Here is a 19929-nt window from a genome sequence, read left to right as displayed (position 1 = left end):
GAAGGATCGGTGATCCCATTGGGCTTCTCCGTCCAGTAAAGAGGAAAAAGGGCGGTCCCGTCTCTAAGGGTGAATGCCTCGGGGTAGGCGGGATGAACCGCCACACGGAAGTACTTCCGTGCGAAGGAGGACTTCGCGTTACTTTTGTGGGGATGCAAGCACTTCCGGCCGGCTCGGGCCTTCAAGGAAATCCATCCTTTGTTTTTGATGGACTTGGGGTCGACGTCGTAGAGGTAGAAGAAACTGGTGGGGGATGGGGCGATGCCGACAGCGGCGCTTAAGATTTCAAAACATCGAATGAAGGCCCAGGCGTTAGGGTGGAGTTGGCAGGGAGCCGCGTTGATGTCGCGGAGGACGGTTTGGACAAAGGGCGAGAAAGGAAGCCTGATTCCAAGCTCGCTAAACATGTATTCGTACGCAAAGAAAAAATGGGATCTCTTTACGTCGCCGTCTGGCTTATGAAGCCAGGGGTGGTCCCCAGGACTGCAAATCCAGATCCTGAGTTTCGCGCTAAACTCATCGTCATTCGACAAACCACCCAGGGAGTTCACGAACTGCACGATGAGATCGCTGTTCTGGAAAATAGAAGGTTGGTCTATAGCTTCGTGAGTGGGGGCTATTTGGACTGGAAGGGGCAGAGTGGCGTAGGTTTTTAGTCGGTAAGGTGGGATCTCCGGGACCTCTAAACGGAGGCCGCCGGCGGCGGTGGCATCAGGGTCGCTTCCGGAGGAAGAAGAGGAGTGGTTAGGGGAAGTAGGGCTTGAAGCCATTTTTAGAAGACAGTGAAGTGAAAGAAAGGAAAAGATGAGTATGTGTGTGATGCAAAGATAAGGACAGTGGGACTCACCGAAGTAGGATGTGAAGAGTGGGTAGCGGAAAGGGTGATAAGCGACGGCTCCGGAGCGGAAGTGGGCAGAGGGAGTTTGATAAGCAATTAGGGAAGTAAAGAGGGGTCTCGGAAAGGGATGACTGTGGGGAAGAAGGGTTTTTATAGGGGAAGGGGAGAAGCTGGAAGGGTGACGCGTGTTGGACGCGTGTGGAAGGTTGGAAGTCATGATGGTTTTGGGGAGGTGGGTCGCGTGCAAGGAGGAGTTACTGCGCACAATGGGACGGTTATGAAAGGTGAAGTGACGGTTCCGGAGAAAGAGGGAAATTGATGTAACCGACACATCACGTGGGGCAGCCACGTGAGGCGGATAGAGATTTGAAAGGGTTTTAAAATAAGGGAAAGCGCGAAAAGCCTCGCCACTATAAGGATCAAACACCATCGCCTGACGGGTGACACCAACAACAAAGTTCAGTCGCTCGCCGGGGTTACCGCCAGTCAATGATTGAATGATCAGCACATGACCCATGCCTGCCACCTTTCCCGCCGGCGAACGATCATACACCTGCTCCAACTTATCGCCAATACGAAGTAATCGTTCTCGCCGCTTGTGGACTTGTGGACTTGCCAGCTCGGATTGCTCGTCAAGTCAGTGGACTGGGTAACCGAAAATGCTAGTTTCCTTTTGCTCACGCCATGTTGGCGATGTAGTTTACTTCTCTTTTCTCAAGCCATGTTGGCAGTGCAGATTCCGGTGTACTGTAAGACATATGTAAAAGCATTTAAAAGACACACTTAGCTCTCATACCTCGAGCTCGGTGTCTTGTGGACTAGTGGACTGGGCGAGCCCCTAGAGGGGCAACGCCCAGCATGTATCCCGCCCTGAGGCGGGGCCCTGCCATTCAGATGGGCCTTGACCTCGGAGGCCCAATTGGCCCAATAGGTAGTACCCAAGCTCTATAAATAGGAGGTAGTTATCAAGTGTAGGGGACTTTTGGCTCATTTGATGAAATAATACTCGAAATTCAGCACTCTCTCTCACTCTCATTCTCTCTTAGCACAATCCCTCTACCTCTAGGTACTATGCCTCTCTTCAATGTTCATTCCCAGAACACTATGAATGAAGTTTAATTCCATCATCCAAAAGTTGAGATATGGTTCAATTTTGAGTTTTAATAATACACATCTTATTCTCTTCAATCTCATTTTGAATCATTTTCTCATTTTCTTTCTTTTTTTCTCATCATATCATTCTTCCACCTTAACTAAATAAAAAGAGAAATGAGAAAAATTAGTGATATAATATATAATATGATAAAAAATATGAAAAGATAAAAAAAAGTGTAAAAATGAAATAAGATGAAGAATAAAGTATGAATGAGTCATTACTCATTCTTGAGATGACTAATGACCGAGAAGAACAAGCACCCGTGAAGGCTTTTGGCTCTACCTTATCTCACCCATAACATACGAGTAACATAGCTTCATCCTAATCTTCAACCATGGCAGACACACGAATCATCTCAACTACCACAGTCCAAGCAACAAATCACAACAGCTCAACCCCGATAATCCATTTAACCCCATGGGATCTCCTACTACTCAACCTTGAATCAATCCAACAAGGTCTCCTTTTCCACAAACCCAAAACAGACCACCAAATCCACCACCTCAAACACACCCTTTCCACCATTCTCACCTTCTTCCCACCTTTCACCGGCCGCCTCATCATCACAAACCACCACGACAACAACAACAACACCACCGTCACCTGTCACATCACATGCAACAACGCCGGCGCACTGTTCGTCCACGCCGCCGCAGAAAAAACCTCCATCGCCGACATCATCCGACCCGGGTACGTTCCTTCCATTGTCCACTCATTCTTCCCACTGAACGGAGTTAAAAACTACCAAGGCATGTCGCAGCCGTTGCTGGCGGTGCAGGTGACGGAGCTTCTCGACGGCGTCTTCATCGGCTTCACAATGAACCACTCTGTCGCTGACGGCAAGGCGTTTTGGCAATTCATCAATTCCTGGGGTGAACTCTCTCGTGGTAATTCAGATAAACTAATGAAAACCCCTCCACTTGAACGTTGGTTTCCAAACGGCATCGACCCTCCAATACACTTTCCAAGTTTCACAAAGGAAGAGGAGAAGAAGAAGCAAGATAACAGTGACCCTGTTCCGCAATTGCCACCTCTTTGCATCTTCCATTTCTCAAAAGAGAAACTCGCAGAGCTGAAAGCAAAAGCAAATGCAGAGGTTGACAATGGCATGCACGAAAACAGAGTAATATCTTCCTTGCAAGCACTTTTGACTCACATTTGGCGTTCTGTGATCCGTGCTCAACGTGTTAACCCAGAAAAGGAGACTGATTACATGTTAATCATTGATGCAAGGCAGAGAATGCAGCCACCGCTGCCGGAGAATTATCTCGGAAACGCAGGAATGGCAGGCATTGTCAAATTGAAAGCAGGGGAATTGTTGTTGGAGGGAAAGAGTGCTTGGGAAATGAACAAGATGATTGCATTGCACACTGATGAGATGATGAGGAGTAACTATGAGGGTTGGTTGAAAACTCCGGTTCTGATAACGCCGGCGGCTAAGGCTGCCGCCGGTGATACGGTGTCGTTTATCACCAATAGTTCACCGAGGTTCGATTTTTATGGTAATGATTTTGGTTGGGGGAAGCCTGTGGCGGTTCGGAATGGTGCTGCGAATAAATATAGTGGTAAAATTACTGCATTTGGAGGGGTTGAAGAAGGTAGTATTGATCTTGAAGTGTGCCTTCGTTTTGAGACTTTGGAGGCCATGAAAAATGACCCTGTTTTCATGGATGCTGTGTCCATGTAATACTAGGGTTTCAAGGACAAGCAAACCATAGGTTTACTCTGTTTCTAGTTATATACACACGTACCAATTTAGTTTCAGGTGTTAAGTTTGAATAATTTTGTTTTGAAACTAAGTTTGAATAATTTAAACTCCCAGTATTGAGATTCTAGAGTGCCTAAAGATTGAAATTAGATTTTATTTGAGGTTATGTCATGACTCATGCCTACACACCTCCTCAAGTTAAGCGTTGGATTTATAATGAAGTGAAGCTTGGATCGAAAGAATTCAAACAACGGGCGAGATAAACTCTTGGTGAATACATCATAAACTTGTAATTGAGAATGAACAAATTTAGTAAACAACTTCTCAACAAAAACAAATTCTCTACCAAAATGATGATTGATGTCGATGTGTTTTTCTCTCTCGTTTATGAGCGACAAGATTGTTGTTGGTAAAAATTATGCTTTTGTTATCACAATAAAGAATGTGCCGAATAGTAGATGGAAGACGCTGCTCACAAAGAAGATGAAGTACCCATTGAACTTCCCCAGCTCTAATTGTAAGGGCTTAATACTAAGATTTATGACTAGAACGCGGAACCGTTGGTTGTTTTTTTCCAGAAAACAAGATTGTCACCAAGAAAAACAGCATAACCTTAGGTCGATCGGCGTGTTCCAGGACAATAAACCCATCAGCTTTAGAGTATTGGTAAAAGGATATATTGGGCTAAAAGTCTTTAGAGCCCAATTAAACGGAGAATATAGAAAACAAAAAAATAACTACATATTATTATTACTTCTTAGTTTGTTATGAATAGCCCATGAAAGTGCCACATGTACGACCCATTTTCATTCTAGGGTTACTCCTCTTAAACATAGTATTAACCATACTTCTTTTGTTAATTATAAATTGTACTTTTTTGATAATGAATAAGTAATTAGAAAATTTCCTTATGTATCATTTTGCTTTTTTTTTTTTTAATTTCTCTTGTATTTTCTCTCTTAGGGTTTGCTTGGTAGAGTTTCTTTTTACCAAATATCCAATCAAAGCATAATACGAATGACAACATAAGCGTAAGCCAAAAAGAAGAGTCTCTTTAGTGTAGTGTAAAATGCGGTTGACCACCTGAAAATGTTCGGTAATGGGATAATGGAGAAACTAACCCACAAAGTCAACTGCAAAAGCTAATTCTGACTACGCAATCGTGAGATATTAAAGAGCTCCAACTAAAAATCAATAGAGAGTAGAGTCAAAGAATTCATGATCATCACTTGTAAGAGCTTGACTTACATGGGAATGACAACTGATTTCAAATCTAATAATTGAGCACATCACGAGCTCTTAACTTGCCCTAATAAATGTCATCAATCATAGTGACCTCCAATTCAAGAAATAGTTAATAGCCCAATATTGAGGGTTTTTATCCTTCTTCTAAAGAGAATTTCTTATTTGTTGTGATTTTATTTCAATTTCAACTACCTGAGGGAGTTTGAGAAAGACTCTTACAAAACTCCATGTGGGGGACTTTAACATTTTGTATGAAAGTTGGTTTCTAGCTAGTCTAGTTTATTTCTAGTTCTTTCTTTAGAGGTCAGCTATTTGCTAACTTCTTACTCTTATAATTGGTTTAAGTACCGTTAGCACTTCCTTTATATATCTTTTTGGCTTATTAAAAAAATTAAAAGTTGGTTTACATAACATGAGAGTCTAAATGACCTATAATAAAGTTTGGGTTGAATAATCCATCATCCAATCACATTGGAGATAAATGAGTTGGAAATAAATTAATAAATAAAATATAGAAATTTCAACTCACTTATCTCCAATGTGATTGGATGATGGATTATTGGATTATTTAACCCAAACTTTATCATGGGTCATTTAGACAACCCCACATAACATTTTTATGGATATGGTCTTGTGGGACTTCTAATAGTAACTTTTAATTAAGGATTTGGATCCTCTAATTAAGGAGAAACCTAACATAAAGTCATAATTGTGGAACCAAACATGCTAATATAAATATGGTAGCTGCTATGGACTTCGTGGTTGTGTACATATTATTTTTCGTAACAGCCTTAATCAGTGGCGGACCTGTGTTGCTTTCAGGGGGTTCATATGAACCCCTGAACAAAAAAAGAATTGTACTCACCCCCTTATATAATTTTTTTTTGTATATAATTTTTGTTTGAACCCCTTGAAAATTTTAAATTATACTAGTTGACCAAGTTTTGCCCCTATTTGCACCAAATACTCACACTCACTTATTCCTCTCACTCTCTATCACTCAATCACTATGTCTCTCTTTCTCTCGCGTACGACGTACCCTAAGTCCTTCATAGGCTCCCACCCAACTACCCAAGCACCCACCAAACCAGTCCATTGCGCCTCCCTCGTCGTCCTCGCCCATCACGCCGCGCCTCCCACCCTTCTCGCTCGTCGATCTTCACGGGTTGGTGTGCACTGGAAGTATAATCTGCCCAAATTTATCACACCAACACCCCTTTGACTTGTTTTTCCTTTTTCCATTCTCAAAATCAGCTTTTTTTAATCTTTTTCACAGTTTTTCCCTTTCTGGGTTTTAATCTGAATATTGAGTGAATTAAAACTATGGAAGCTATGAAATAAATTGAGTTCTTAATTAATTGGATATTAATTGACCAATCTGAAGTTATATGATAGTATTAGGTATAATACCCGTGCGTTGCACGAGTTTACTTACAATATTTTTATACAATAGATATAACACGTTGTACGAGTTTATTTACAACATTTTTAACATTGTATAAAATGATTATCGCTTAAATTAATACAAAAATAATAATTTTGTTTAGACATTTCAATAATTAAAAAAAAACATTTCAGTAAATAGTATTAGAGTTCTATTTGCATAAATAATTAATATTACTCTAATTTAATAATTCATATTGAATAGTTTTAAAAATATATTGATTTTTTTATTTAATAATTTGAAAAATAATTCAGTCAATTTGTAACAAAAACAAAATTAAACAATCAGTTTTTAATACCATCAAATAACTTGTATGAACATATTTTTATACCTTTTACTAAGAAAGTCATATTTTAGGAGGGTCAACCACAATTTCTCAATCTGGTTTACACTTGTCAAAATCAAGAACAATAAAGTAATTTTAACTTTTACAACTATAATAAGTTATAACTTAAATTTATTCAACTTTTGTGATAATTTTTTTTTCTATTAACCTTCCTCAAAATCGTCTTTATTTGTTGGGTGGTTGTCTTTTTTTCCCTCTTGTTTGGCATGGTGGTTTTCCCCCTTTTTTTGGGGTTGTTTCTTCTTTTGATTAATGAATAATCTCTCTTTTGCTCATATATATATACATATATATATATATAATAAAATCAAAAAATTATATGGAGATTGTTTTATCAAATAAGACACACATACATTAAAGTTAATAGTAAATGCCTCATAGTGTCATTTTAAAATTTAACATGTTTTATCTAAAAAAAGATATTATTTTATTCTAAATCAAGTTTAATTCTTGATATTTTCAACGAATGCAGAATTTAAGTCAATTTCTAAGTTTATAAATTTTATTCTAAATGTTATTAATTAATGTAGGTACTTTTGTCAATGTACTTTTTTTGTCGATAAACATCAGTGTAATTTTTTTTATTAGTGTCCGTTTCATTCTTTTTTGTTTCACACATTTTTAAAGAATTAAAGTGTTATGTCTTGTTCTACCTTATACAACAAACAAGAAAATTAGTTGGTAGTTGATTAACTTATTGCGTTATAAATTTTGTTGATCTGTTTTTATTTTAATGTATATATTATATAATACAAAATGATTTTTTTATTTCTTAATGTATTTGTAACAAACTTTCAGGTGAGTTTTACATTTAGTAGGTAGTTGAATAGCTAATGACTTAAACAATATTTTTCATTTTTAATATTTTAATTTGATGTATTTCATACAAAGGTTCAAAGTAACTTTTACAATTTAGTATGTAGTTGAATAGGTAATGACTTAAGAATTTTATTTAATTTTTAATTTTATTATTAAAGGTATTAATATAAAAGAAGTCTTTTACTATTTAATACATTTAATGTAAAAGAAGTCTTTTTTAATTTGTATTTTTTAATTGTAATATTTAAATTTGCAGAAAGGTAAGAAAGCTATTATTTAGAAGAATATTTAGAATATATGTATAATTAAATATAATTGAGTTATGATATTCTCACACTTTATTTCTCTAATAAGGGAAAAAAAGATCAAACAGGTAGATTTTTTTTTTTGCTTAATCGGAATAAAAAATAGGTAGATTTCTATTGAGATTGAAATGAGAGTAGTTTTTTTTTTATATAAAAGAAATTTAATTACTTAATTAGATTAGTATTGAAATGAACGTGGTTGTCTACTATTTTTTTTTCTAATGTTGATTTAGTCGTTGCAATGATGTTATCAGTTGTGCTAATTTTTTTTTATCAAGATTGATGTGGTTGTTTACCATTGCTGATGGCATAAAATTTCTTTTAAAATCACTTTCACGAACATAAAAATAGATTATATCTAACTGCAGGATGGACGTCATTTGTTCCCTTTGAATGATTAAGTTGCTATTTTTTTTCCATAATATGACAATATTGAGGAGTGAAAGATTCCTATTTCTTATCAAGAATATAGTGAGTACTACATTTTACACTTATCTTTCTAGTGCAGTATATAAATTTATGTGGCTCACACTTTGTTACTGATTTGTGTCATATAAATATATAAATGATGATATATTTGTATGATTTCAATTGAATGAGAAGAATTATTTAGTAAATTACCATATATGTGAAACTCACAGTTTTATTTTCCAATCATCTGCAACGGGGATATATCACTAAGTAATGTGTGTTTCTTGTTGTTGTTGATGATCTTTCTCCTGCAATAAAGAAATAAGAATGAGTAATTTAAAAAAAAATTAAAATTAACTAAAATAATAAAAAAATGACATACTTGTTGAAGTAGTTAGAGACAATTGTCATTTTTTCTCACCAGCAGCTGAAGTCCAAGAAATATGAATAATTTGAGTTTGTGAGTGATTTCACTGGTTTGTTTATATAGAGATATAATAGATACATGATTCAATATAATACATTTTATTTTTTATTTATTTAATGTAGATAGTTGAATAGCCTCCTGACATTAACAATTTTATTCAGTTTTTGACACTGGTATTGCCATAATGCTACTATTTTTAATTTAATGTTAGTTTTTCTTCGGAGTTACTGTGTTAAGGAATTCTAAGAGTTTGTGAGTTTAAGAAAAATAGACATATATTCGTGTAGAAAATTGGACAGTAAACTAAGACAATTGCATATCAAGATTAATTTTGGCGGAAGTATGCTTTATTGTTAATAGTTTTTTTTTTTCTTAGACTAAATTGATATTAGTTAAAAATTAACATTAAATTTGATTTTAATTTAAGGTACTGTGCTAAAACCATTTGCAGATATAACTTTGTGGCCTGTTACACTTTTGGCATGAATGTTACTCTTTTGCTTATACATTTGATATTTATTAAGTTTAAAACTGAAATCATTAGTGCACAAGTTTCCACTACCCGTTCATTCACTCACTAAGCTATCTCATTAAAACACCAACTTTTTTACTAATGTATGTAGGTTCTTACGTGTATTTGTACTTAATACTTAGCTCAAGTGAGCTTTACTAATATATATAGATAGATAGATATTTTTTTTTGGAAAAACCAAATATATATATATATATAAATAATTACTTTGGGAAATAAGAGTCCCAAGTACAATATAGATAGATATATATTGATAGAAATTTTTTTATTTAAAAGTATTTTATCTAAATTATTTATTAATAAATATTATTTTGTTTTTTATTTTGATTTTTTAAATTTGTCAAATGCAAAGCTCAAGTCAATTTTAAGTCTATGAATGTTGTTATTTAATATAATTAGTTGAATAGGTTTTTATAATACAATTTTTTCAGTTTTTAGTTTATTAAATTTTTTATTTTTTAATGTATTTAATATAAAGGTATGTGAGCTTTAATGATTTAATACATATGCGTATTTGTACTTAATACTTAACTCAAGTTAGCTTTACTAATATATATAGATAGATAGATAAATATTTTCTTTTTGGAAAAACCAAATATATATATATATATATAATTACTTTGGGAAATAAGAGCCCCAAGTACAATATAGATAGATATATATTCCTAGAAATTTTTTTATTTTAAAAGTATTTTATCTAAATTATTTATTAATGAATATTATTTTTTTATTTTGATTTTTTAAATTTGTCAAATGCAAAGCTCAAGTCAATTTTAAGTCTATGAATGTTGTTATTAAATATAAGTAGTTGAATAGGTTTTTATAATATAATTTTTTTTTCAGTTTTTAGTTTATTAAATTTTTATTTTTAATGTATTTAATATAAAAGTATGTGAGCTTTTATGGTTTAATACATTAATTGCATGCAAAAACACAAGTGTGCTTTACATATATATATATAGATATAGAAGATTAGACTATTAGTTTGTGGATTTGGTATTTGATGTTTGACAGATTGGTGATTGTGATTGGTTTTATGCACGTTGAATTCATCATTTGCTTGGTTCTTACTATTTTGAGCTATATTCCTGGTATAATTTATGCCATGTATGCCATTATCTTTGTTGATCGTGATCAGTATGGACCATCACAACAGTACTAAGTGTGTGTTTGGTTTCAAATCTGGAGAGGCCAAACGTGGATCCAGAAATCCAAAAGCAACTATTTCTTACTTCTGTAAACGTGGATCGTGAATGAGTTTTCCAAACACACACTAAGTGTCTGGTTACCTCCTTAATCAGTCGCTAACCTGGAAAATAAGTAGCAACTGCTATGAATATTGTGAAGAATAGGATGTGTAACTGATGAACGATTGTTTAGTTACTTACATTAAAAATGATGTATTCAATAACATTGACTATGAATTTAATGTTCAACGATTTCAAAATATGAAATCACGTAGAGGAAAACTATGACCGGTATAATTTCTGATATATAAACATATTAAAGTTGTTTTAATTATATTTTTACGGATGTGTTTATTTGAAATATTTGAACCCTGACTCCTGGATCCGCCACTGACCTTAATTTATAGTACAATCTTGAAGTTGCTACAGCTCAACATCGATTCAGGCAAACCAAACTGAAATACTGATCCGAAATTGGAGTACCAACTAGCAAGAAAGTGTCGAGAAGATCGGTATTAAAAGCTATCTAAAGACTACAGATTCGTGCAATGTTCAGATCAATCATCAACCATATATAACATAAAAGAACCTATTAAATAAGGACCATGCGAGATGTTGACATCATTGTCCTGAGCACATCCTGCCAAAGAGGACCATGTGAGCAAATCAGAATCAATCTACATCTCATTTTCAGGACATTGAATCTATTCATCCCTTTGTGTTGACTTGCATCTGGAGAAACTACACCAGAAATCCCAAAAGTCCAGACCAATACAAATGTAAAATACTATAATGTCACAATACCAATATCATTATGAATAATCATACATACCCATGAATCTGAAATGAACTGAAATGGAATGAACTAAACCAATGTTTTGCTTTGAACCTCAATTAACTGGAAATGGTATGAGTGAATTCAGGGTCATTTCCCAATGCCTCCAGAATCTCAATAGGGAGACACACTTCAATGTCAATACTACCTTCCTCCGCCCCAGCAAACACCGTAATCTTCCCATGTCTTTTATTGGCGCCGCCACTTCGAACCGCCACCGGCTTCCCCCACCCAAAATCATTCCCGTAAACATCAAACCTCGGCGAACTGCTGGTGGCCAAGGAATGACCACCGGTCACACCATCCAGCAAATGCAGCTTCGGGGTCCTCACCCAACACTCATACTCCTTCTTCACCATCTCATCAGAGTACAAAGAAACCATCTTATTCAGCTCCATAGCACACTTCCCGAGTCCACCTTCCACCACCAGCTCCCCTGCCTTCACGGTGACACCACCAAACAGCGCCGCGTTTCCAAAATAATCCTCCGGCAACGGCGGAACCATCCTCGGCCTAGCTCCAATAATCAAGAAGTAACTCACCTCTTCTTCTGGGTCAACCTGTTTGCACCGAATCACAGACCGCCATAGGTGAGTCAAAACCGCTTGCAGTGAAGATACTCTGTTCGTGTTAGCTTCCATGTTAGCTTTAGCCTTCAGCTCCACAATCTTCTCCTTCGTGAAATGGAAGATTCTCTCAGGGGGAGCGTTGAGGATTTTCTCAGAGCACTGTTGAGCTTCTTGCTTCTCTGTGAATGGAAACCGTATTGGAACTTCAATGTTGTGTGGAAGCCAACGTTGAAAAACAGGGGATTTCGATGGTTTGAGAAAACCCCGTGAGATTTCAGCCCAGGAGTTGATGAAAAGCCAAAACGACTTGCCGTCGGCGACAGAGTGGTTGACTGTGAAGCCGATGAAGATTCCGTCGAGTAGCTCCGTCACCTGCACTGCCAGCAACGGCTGTGAGGTGCCTTCGTGGTTTTTAGCTCCGTTGAGTGGGAAGAAGGAGTGGACAATGGGAGGGACGTAGTTGGGTTGAAGGATGTCGGCGACGGAGGTGTTTTCTGCTGCGGCGTGGACGAAGAGTGCGCCGGCGTTGTTGCAGGTGATGTGAGAGGTGGCGGTGGTGGTGTGGTTGTTGTTGTCATGGTGGCGCGTGATGACGAGACGGCCGGCGAGGGGTGGGAAGAAGGCGAGAGTGGAGGAAAGGGAGTGTTGGAGGTGGTGGATTTGGTGGTTTTTTGTGTGGAAGAGAAGGCCTTTTTGGATGGTTTCAAGTAACAGGAATTGGAGATCCCATGGTGGTAAATCGATTCTCTGAGCTGAGTCGCCGCCGTTTTGACTCGGTGGTGCCTGGATGGTGCTGCTGGAGATGACTCGGATGTACTCATCGTACTGAGAATATTCAGGGGAAGATTGAGCAGAGTACTTCAAAGATGTAATGTGAATAGAATGGAAGATGTTGACTATATATATTTAATATAATTAGTATGGAAGATGTTGACTATATATAATTAATATAATTAGTAGGTAAATGATGTCATATTTATATTTTTTGATTTTTTAGTAATTTAAATATTAAATAATTCTATATTTTTGAAAATAATTAATGTATTAATATTGCATTTAGAAGTTATTAATGAAATTAGAATAATATTTTTTTTAACTTATGACATTAGAATAATTAAGAAAAGTCAATTGTGAAAACTAGAATTATTACTAAATGCAAAGTAGTTACTAAATGCAAAATAATTATTGTATTAATATTGCATTTAGTAGTTATTAACAAAAGTCAATATAGATTTTTCGAGTTTAAAGTCAATATAGATTCCATTGAAAATAATTAATTAATGTATTAATATTGCATTGAAGTTATAATTTGCCTACTCTTAAAAAAAAGTGGTTGAAAACCTTATATGATCACAAATTCTGAATTGTGGTATCTTGAAACTTTTTTGAGTGTGGTACACATTAAGTAATTCAATAGATTATTATCATGATATTTAAGGTAAATACTACATCTTTAAGTTTTACTTTATTTGTCAATTAATTTTATCACATGAAATTCATTTTTTAAGGAAAAATGAACGAGCGGTTGAAACGAATGATGGTGATGGAGATGCACGTAAAATGACAATAGTTGATGGATGAACAAAACTCAGAAAACACAACTCACAAATCTCACGTCCTTAATAATGGAACGTTCCATTACAAAGATAGAACAAAATCGAAATTTTAACCCGAGTCTTTATTATTATTGAACCAACTCATTTTTGGTACACACAGCTTAATGCACCACAACAAAGCAGCATTGGGAATTCTCATTGAAATGGATTTATCACAAATGAAGACTTCTCATACAACAATGGTGGATGACTTTCCCGGTTGTTAGTTTTCAAGCGTATGTACAAGATCAAAACACAAAAACACCAATCAGTGCCATTCAATAAAATTACAGAAAAGACATATGATTTCCTTCTTTTGTTTAAGTACTGTATTGAACAACACTACAGTTTATGATGTATGAGCATGTCAAGTGTTCTTCGGAAGTGGTGTTTTCAGGTTGTCGCTTTTCTTCTTTTTCCATAATAACTTCTTCCACAAACTTCCCTTCTTAGCTGGTACAATGGCCAAAGAATTAACAGAAGCGCTGTCATCCTGGTCTTTATTAACTTTGTTCAAAGATAAAATCTTTTCCAGGGGCTCTATAATACCAGGAATGGTGGTGGGATTGAAGTTTCCATCACTTGCTTTGGAAACATTGCCTTTAGTATCATCTTCAGCCAGCATCTGATCAAGCAGGGACCGGTTCTTCATTTTCATAAATTTTGGGGCGGCAGGATTTGGATCGACGTTCTTGGTGGGGGTTGTGTGGGAAATTGTACTCCGTTGCGTGGCAATTGCTTTGTCAATAAGGGATGCATCCTTTGGGGTAGCTAATGCCTTCAACTGCTTGCCAAGGTTAAGGATGGTTTCTTGACACTCTGCCAACTTTTCTGAAGCAGCTGTGATCTCCATGTCCTGTGGGATTCATCAACATTCCTCAACTCAGTACCAATAATGCACAGCAGAAATGAATTTTCAAGAGTGAATAATCAACTTTCATAATTAACACAGCATAAGCATTGTTAAATTAACTTGTGCGCGTCAATCAAATCATACACCAGGGCACAATACATAATTCCTTTTTTCCTAATTTTGTTTAATTTGTGATGATCCTTAGTCTCCAAACACCAAACGCATCATCACGGTTTTTTTCTCATATATTTATACCATTTGTAATGTTTATAAAAAACTGTTGAAATGATTTCCTGAGGAAAATGATACAGTGGGTCAATTTCATGTTAGTGCTTCATATATTCAATTATTTTGTAAAACAAGCAACATACAATGGAGTGAGTGCTTTGCAAGGGTTTTCTTGTCAGATCTCAACAAAATGCATAAAGAACGCCAAGATAGTGCGCTTTCTTTGAATTCAGAGCCAGCTCTTGAAGCTGCCTAATCTTATAGACTCTTTGAAGATCAACTCTCACATGAAGTCTAGAGGGGCTGAAAAAATAAACTATGATAGAAAAGGTCTAGTGTTTTCTCTTTTTAAAGCATATCATTCAGCCATCATTTACAAATTATGGTTGGAAAAAAAATGATGCTCTACTATGAATCACATATCTAACACCAAATCACATTGTGCAAAAATTCCAATGCCATACTTCACTTCTCTCAAGAGAAAGAAAAGAGATTTTTCAATTGATAAAATGCTCAATGCTTATCATTCTCCAAATTGCAATCTTTAATTTGTAATTTACGACATACAATCTGAATACTATAAAGTGCTAACTTTATATTCCACTAAATCATGCTTCACCGTGATTAAATATTCCAGAGTATCACACAGGAACCAGTAATCTGTGTCCTAAAAAAAAACAGGAATAGAATGATATACTTACAGTACGCAGTGGCTTATCTTTCTGGTTAATACCATGGTTTGGGCAATCCTTTGACATGCTGAGGACATTGATTTGATATCCAACAATAACCAATTAGAAATTAAAAACTAAATGTTCATAAAGCAAAGCATATTGCACAGGAACCAATATTTAAAAATGATTTATACCTTTCAAGCTGGAGCTGCAATTCAAGACATCTGGCCTCTAAATCTTCATAACAGTGGCTCTTGTTCTCCAGTTCCACTTCTAATGCCAAAACCTTGTGATGAGCCTCTTTTAATTCAGCTTCTGTATACTGTGCATCAAGATCAGAATTTATCAATTTCTGATTTGCCATATCATCCTCAAGTATTCCATTTGATTCTTTTAATGATTGCAACTCTAGTCTCAAGCTCTCAATAGTTTTTTCTGATTCCCGAAGTTGATCCATTAAGGATTCAACCCTATCAGTAGTTGTTTGAAGCCTGCCTTCTAAGACTTTCTTCTGAGATTCAGCATCGATCAACTTATCTTTCATATTTTTCAATTCTTCTTTTTCATCATAATACATCTCTCCAGTCTGAAGATCATGACCATCCGAAACAGTTACTTGAGGCCGACAGAGCAAATGTTCTCTGGGATGATTCAACCTATATATCTCTGGAAGAGGACTTACCATCCCGAACTCCACTTCACTTTCACTTCGTGTCTCATCCCAATCAAATTGTTTCTTGATGGTATCCCTCATACTAGAAACATCCTGAAGTGAAAAGCAGTGATTCATAATCCAATCCAAAGCCGTTGTTAGTTCTTTGGCAAATTTTTCAAGATCAGCCTTGCTGTTCATTAAATCATAACACACATGTAGAAACTGTTGCAGAACATTACTGATCTCTGATGTTTTCCACTGGAAAACGCGGACCATGTAGTCTGTTGGCATTCCTAGATTCTTATATGAAAAGGTATTCCCGTCACTTGTGCACACGGGATCCGAATTATCATAATCTACAACAGGCAGGCTGATTCTTTCAATAAGCTCAATTATCTTTCCTATTGATTTACTCAGATCAACCTGAGACTGCTGTTTGGTTCCTTTTACTGATGAGAGGCCACCATTATTTATATCATTGGATAGATCTACCACTACAGAATTATTTGAAGGTTTGGAGGAGATGCAGTGAATACAATGGGGAGGATCAGGTGCATCTATATGACCCAAGTCTTTGCTTAAATCAAACCCAGACGGATCCGGATTATTCAGATACCTCAAAGCTACTCTAATATTCTCGAGTATATCATCAGGGTTTTTATGAGTGACATGGTTCTGTTCCAAGACCATTTTCACTACATCTTGAAGCCAACTGGGAATGTTACCCTTAGGTATGTCAATGGAACAGGTTTTCTGATTTGACATAGAGAAGTCTGAAACGCCACCAGACACAGGAATGATCGCCTTACCGATTACTTCTGAGGCAGTATCATTTGTCCCAGTCTCTGAGAAGCCATTGCTCTCACTAACGGCTTTCGGAGATGCACACGAGATTTCAGAGGCTTTTTCAACGGAGACCACTGCTAATTTTTCCATTTCAACAAAGTCATCCATAAGGTTTATGTCTGATGCTCCCACACTTTTGCATGATGACAACGACTCCTTCGGTTTTCCACCTCTGGAATGCTCCAATTCTGAAATCAATGCAGAAGCCCAGGATTCAGCACAGCTAACCTTGTCATCACTGCCAACATCAGACATTGATGCCAATGAGAGCTCGTGCTGTATTAGGTTACTTCTAGGCTGCTCCACAGTTGCTGGACCTTTAGATGATTCTTCAATTTGTGACTCAAGTTGCAAAAGTCTGGAAGCTGTGCGAGAAAGCATTACTCTTGAGAATTGGAGCTCATTCATTTTCCTATTCAGAGATTCTTTTAAAGCCTTGTTTTTATCTTCCAAAGCAAATAGTTGCCCATTCAAAGTATTGGTTCTTCTATTGGGAGTCCTAGGAGAACTGTCACCTAGAGACTCAACCATTAAACTGGTCGGGTTCAACTTGTTTCTCATCATTTCAACTGGATCTCGTCCCATCATTTCAACTTCATTTTTCATTTTTGCTAGGGCAGCAGGACCCGGTAACCGTTTCCGAACCAGAAGGCGCAGCCTCTGACATTCTGATTCTAACTTGGCAATTTTTTTAGCACTCTCTAAGTGTTGCTTGTGAGAAGCATCAGCAGTCCGACGATTAAATTCTCTCTCCTCATTTCGGATCTCCAGTTCCTTTTCAAGCAGTCGAACCTCATACTTCAGTGAAGCATTATCTTTCTCCGTGGCCTCTAGTCGATTCACCAGAGCACTATGATCTGCCTCAACTTGAGTAAGCTGTCTTTTCAGATCTTTAATCAAATTTTCTTTTGCTAAACTGGAGTTGATTAGATGAGAATTCTCAATCTCAGCTTTTGCAAGCCTTTTACTTGTCTCAGATAACTCCTCCTCCAACACCATGTACTCTTTTTCAAATTCTTTTGAAGCCGTCATCACAGCATCATGAATCCTTCGTCCTTGTTCTTCGCGAACAAATCGTAACTGCTGCATACATTCTTTCAGAGCTCCATCTAGATGGGCTACTCTTTCTTCATAAACTAATTTCTGCTGCAAAGCTTCATCCAGATATTGCTTCATAGACAACACTTCATCTTCAGTTTTCTCCCAACCTTCAAAACAAGATTTCATTAGAGACTGGTAAAATTACTCTCAAAATACTTCAATCATAAATGGTCATTTACTTATGTTTCATGCCCAGGGGAAGGGGAATAATGAATGGACATACACAGGCATGTATGAATGTTACCTGAGACTGCTTCGTGTGCAATTTTCGTTTGTTTCTTCACTAGCTCATCTTTAGCATCACAGTCAGAAAGTGCCGAAGCAAGCTTATTATTCAATTCTGTCAAGTTTTTCTCCAATTCTTCTTTATCAGTTAGAAGTGCCTGTACCTAAAGCAGAAAAGGTAAAATCAGATAAAGTAAGTACCAGTTATATTTACAAGTAACAAAGCAAATCCAAAATTTCAAGTCGTCACGAATGTCTGGTGAATAGGTATTGTTTTGCCTATTTAATGACAAAAATAACTAAACAAAAAGGACCAAGTAAACAAAAAAGGAAAGAACCTTCTAAGTTATCATCCTTCCTGATAAGGAATGAGATATTGTTAATTGATGAAGTGCTATATTAGAACTCTAAAATAGGTAAGATAAGGGGAGACAAAGGAAGGTTACAAGCATCCAGATTAATCAAGATATGAACTTAAAAACATTCCACAGCAATGGCAATTTGTAAAATAAGATAATTATATAAAGTGATCAGAGACTCAGAGTAATTAACTTACCTCTCCATTGTCTTTTGAAGTGTGAGTGTTGTCTTCAGTTGCTACAATTGTCTTTTCTGAGGATCTTTTCCTCCAAAGCCATGTTTTTTGATCCATATAATGCTGAGTAGACTTCAAAAGAGAGGAACCTGTAATGAATCAATGCCAGTGGAAGGGGTTAGTGTGCAACTGGAAGCTTAACTGGAAGGATAAGCTTACTATAGAAACAGAATCAAGATTAACTACTCCAACAATCTGGAATTTATTACATTACAGTCATTATCAATAGCATTAGGATCTTCACATAGACACAGTAAATCAGGAACAGTCCCTTAAAAAACTATAGCAATAACACAGTAACTATAATTAAAATCATATAAGCCACTGAACAATAAATTACCAACCTTGTTTGTTCAACCAGAAACTATCTGTATAAAAAACATAAGTTCTTAAATTCCAAATAAATGATTAATCACCACTTCCATTTAATAGAAACATCTAAATAGACAACACATAACATTTCATAAAATCCAACACAACATGACAAATTATAAACATGCCCATCACTGGACAAATAACTCCCATGCAACTATGCAACTGTAAATCGCGACAAAAATGTTTTTTTTCTTCTCTTTTCTTCATTAATAACAGAATTTATGCATAGTCTTTTTCATGAGAAAGAAAAACTCAAAGGGGGTTTTCTGCGGATTCTCACCTCTAGGAATGACATTTGAGGCATGAATGATCCAAAAAGTCAAAAGGGCAATTACTGAGTACTGAGTAGAAATGCTGTACTGAAAAATTTCACTCAAAATGAGGAAGAAGCGTAGCAATAAGGGAAGATAAGGGTGAAGGTTGAAGGTTCAGACATCAAGAGTTGACATGAGAAATGGACATGATGTTTGATCTCTCACCCACGCAGAGAGTGAAACAGCCTCACCAACAACCACAGTAACCAGCTAAGCTCATCTGATCAGCTGAGGTTTCTTTGTAGTGAGTGTGAGTGTTTGTTTGGTAAGCGAGAAAAAAAGGAGGAAGAAGTGAAAAGCTGGGAAAGTGCAGAGAAAAGAAAATGACATAGTGAGAGATATATTTTTTTTTAAGGCTTCGTTGTCAAATTAGTCGACTTTGTAAGCGAATTTGATTTTAATCTCTCGAAAAAAAAAATGACGTTTAGTAAGGTTCATTTTTACTACCGTCTACTACACGTCATTTTTTTCTCAGATAAACTAAAATCAAACTCGCTAAACTAAGGCTATGTTTGGCATGTTTAGCTGATAAGCTAGCTGAAAGCTTATAAGCTAGCTGATAGCTGAAAGGTGATAAGCTAGCTGAAAGCTGAAAAACTACGTGATTGAAACAAAAGTGTTTGGTAAAACGAGCTGTTAAACAAGC

General features: G+C 36.2%; 3 protein-coding genes across 3 annotated transcripts; 1 reads left to right on the top strand and 2 right to left on the bottom strand.

Annotated features, from left to right (window-relative positions):
* The first annotated feature begins 2217 nt into the window (after positions 1-2217).
* Positions 2218-3827, top strand: LOC130715040 (uncharacterized acetyltransferase At3g50280-like). Its single transcript, XM_057565032.1, has one exon. The coding sequence runs from the start codon at positions 2329-2331 to the stop codon at positions 3679-3681; it is 1353 nt and encodes a 450-aa protein (XP_057421015.1). The 5' UTR covers positions 2218-2328; the 3' UTR covers positions 3682-3827.
* A 7131-nt stretch (positions 3828-10958) lies between these two features.
* LOC130712343 (protein ENHANCED PSEUDOMONAS SUSCEPTIBILITY 1-like) lies at positions 10959-13523 on the bottom strand. The gene is made up of 2 exons (XM_057562179.1): positions 13520-13523; positions 10959-12718 (listed from the first exon to the last, which is right to left on the bottom strand). The coding sequence occupies exons 1-2, from the start codon at positions 13521-13523 to the stop codon at positions 11313-11315; spliced, it is 1410 nt and encodes a 469-aa protein (XP_057418162.1). The 3' UTR covers positions 10959-11312.
* A 20-nt stretch (positions 13524-13543) lies between these two features.
* LOC130715207 (filament-like plant protein 7) lies at positions 13544-19597 on the bottom strand. Its single transcript, XM_057565284.1, has 6 exons — positions 19250-19597; positions 18556-18683; positions 18019-18163; positions 15367-17881; positions 15200-15257; positions 13544-14273 (listed from the first exon to the last, which is right to left on the bottom strand). Exons 2-6 carry the CDS (start codon positions 18649-18651, stop codon positions 13785-13787), a joined length of 3303 nt encoding a protein of 1100 aa, XP_057421267.1. The 5' UTR covers positions 18652-18683; positions 19250-19597; the 3' UTR covers positions 13544-13784.
* Positions 19598-19929: the final 332 nt, after the last annotated feature.

This window comes from Lotus japonicus, chromosome 4 (assembly GCF_012489685.1).
Source record: "Lotus japonicus ecotype B-129 chromosome 4, LjGifu_v1.2".
Classification (NCBI taxonomy): Eukaryota; Viridiplantae; Streptophyta; class Magnoliopsida; order Fabales; family Fabaceae; genus Lotus; species Lotus japonicus.
The sequence above is the reverse complement of the archived record's forward strand: the minus strand, read 5'-3'. Positions and strand labels throughout refer to the sequence as shown.

Bases quoted from the DNA above. Each gene is read 5' to 3' on its own strand.
- LOC130715040 (XM_057565032.1), top strand. From the start codon at position 2,329: ATGGCAGACACACGAATCATCTCAACTACCACAGTCCAAGCAACAAAT.
- LOC130715207 (XM_057565284.1), bottom strand. From the start codon at position 18,651: ATGGATCAAAAAACATGGCTTTGGAGGAAAAGATCCTCAGAAAAGACA. The intron at 18,164-18,555 runs GTAAGTTAATTA...TTTCTGCTTTAG, and splicing joins CTTCAAAAGACAATGGAGAG to GTACAGGCACTTCTAACTGA. The intron at 17,882-18,018 runs GTAACATTCATA...CTTGTTTTGAAG, and splicing joins TGCACACGAAGCAGTCTCAG to GTTGGGAGAAAACTGAAGAT.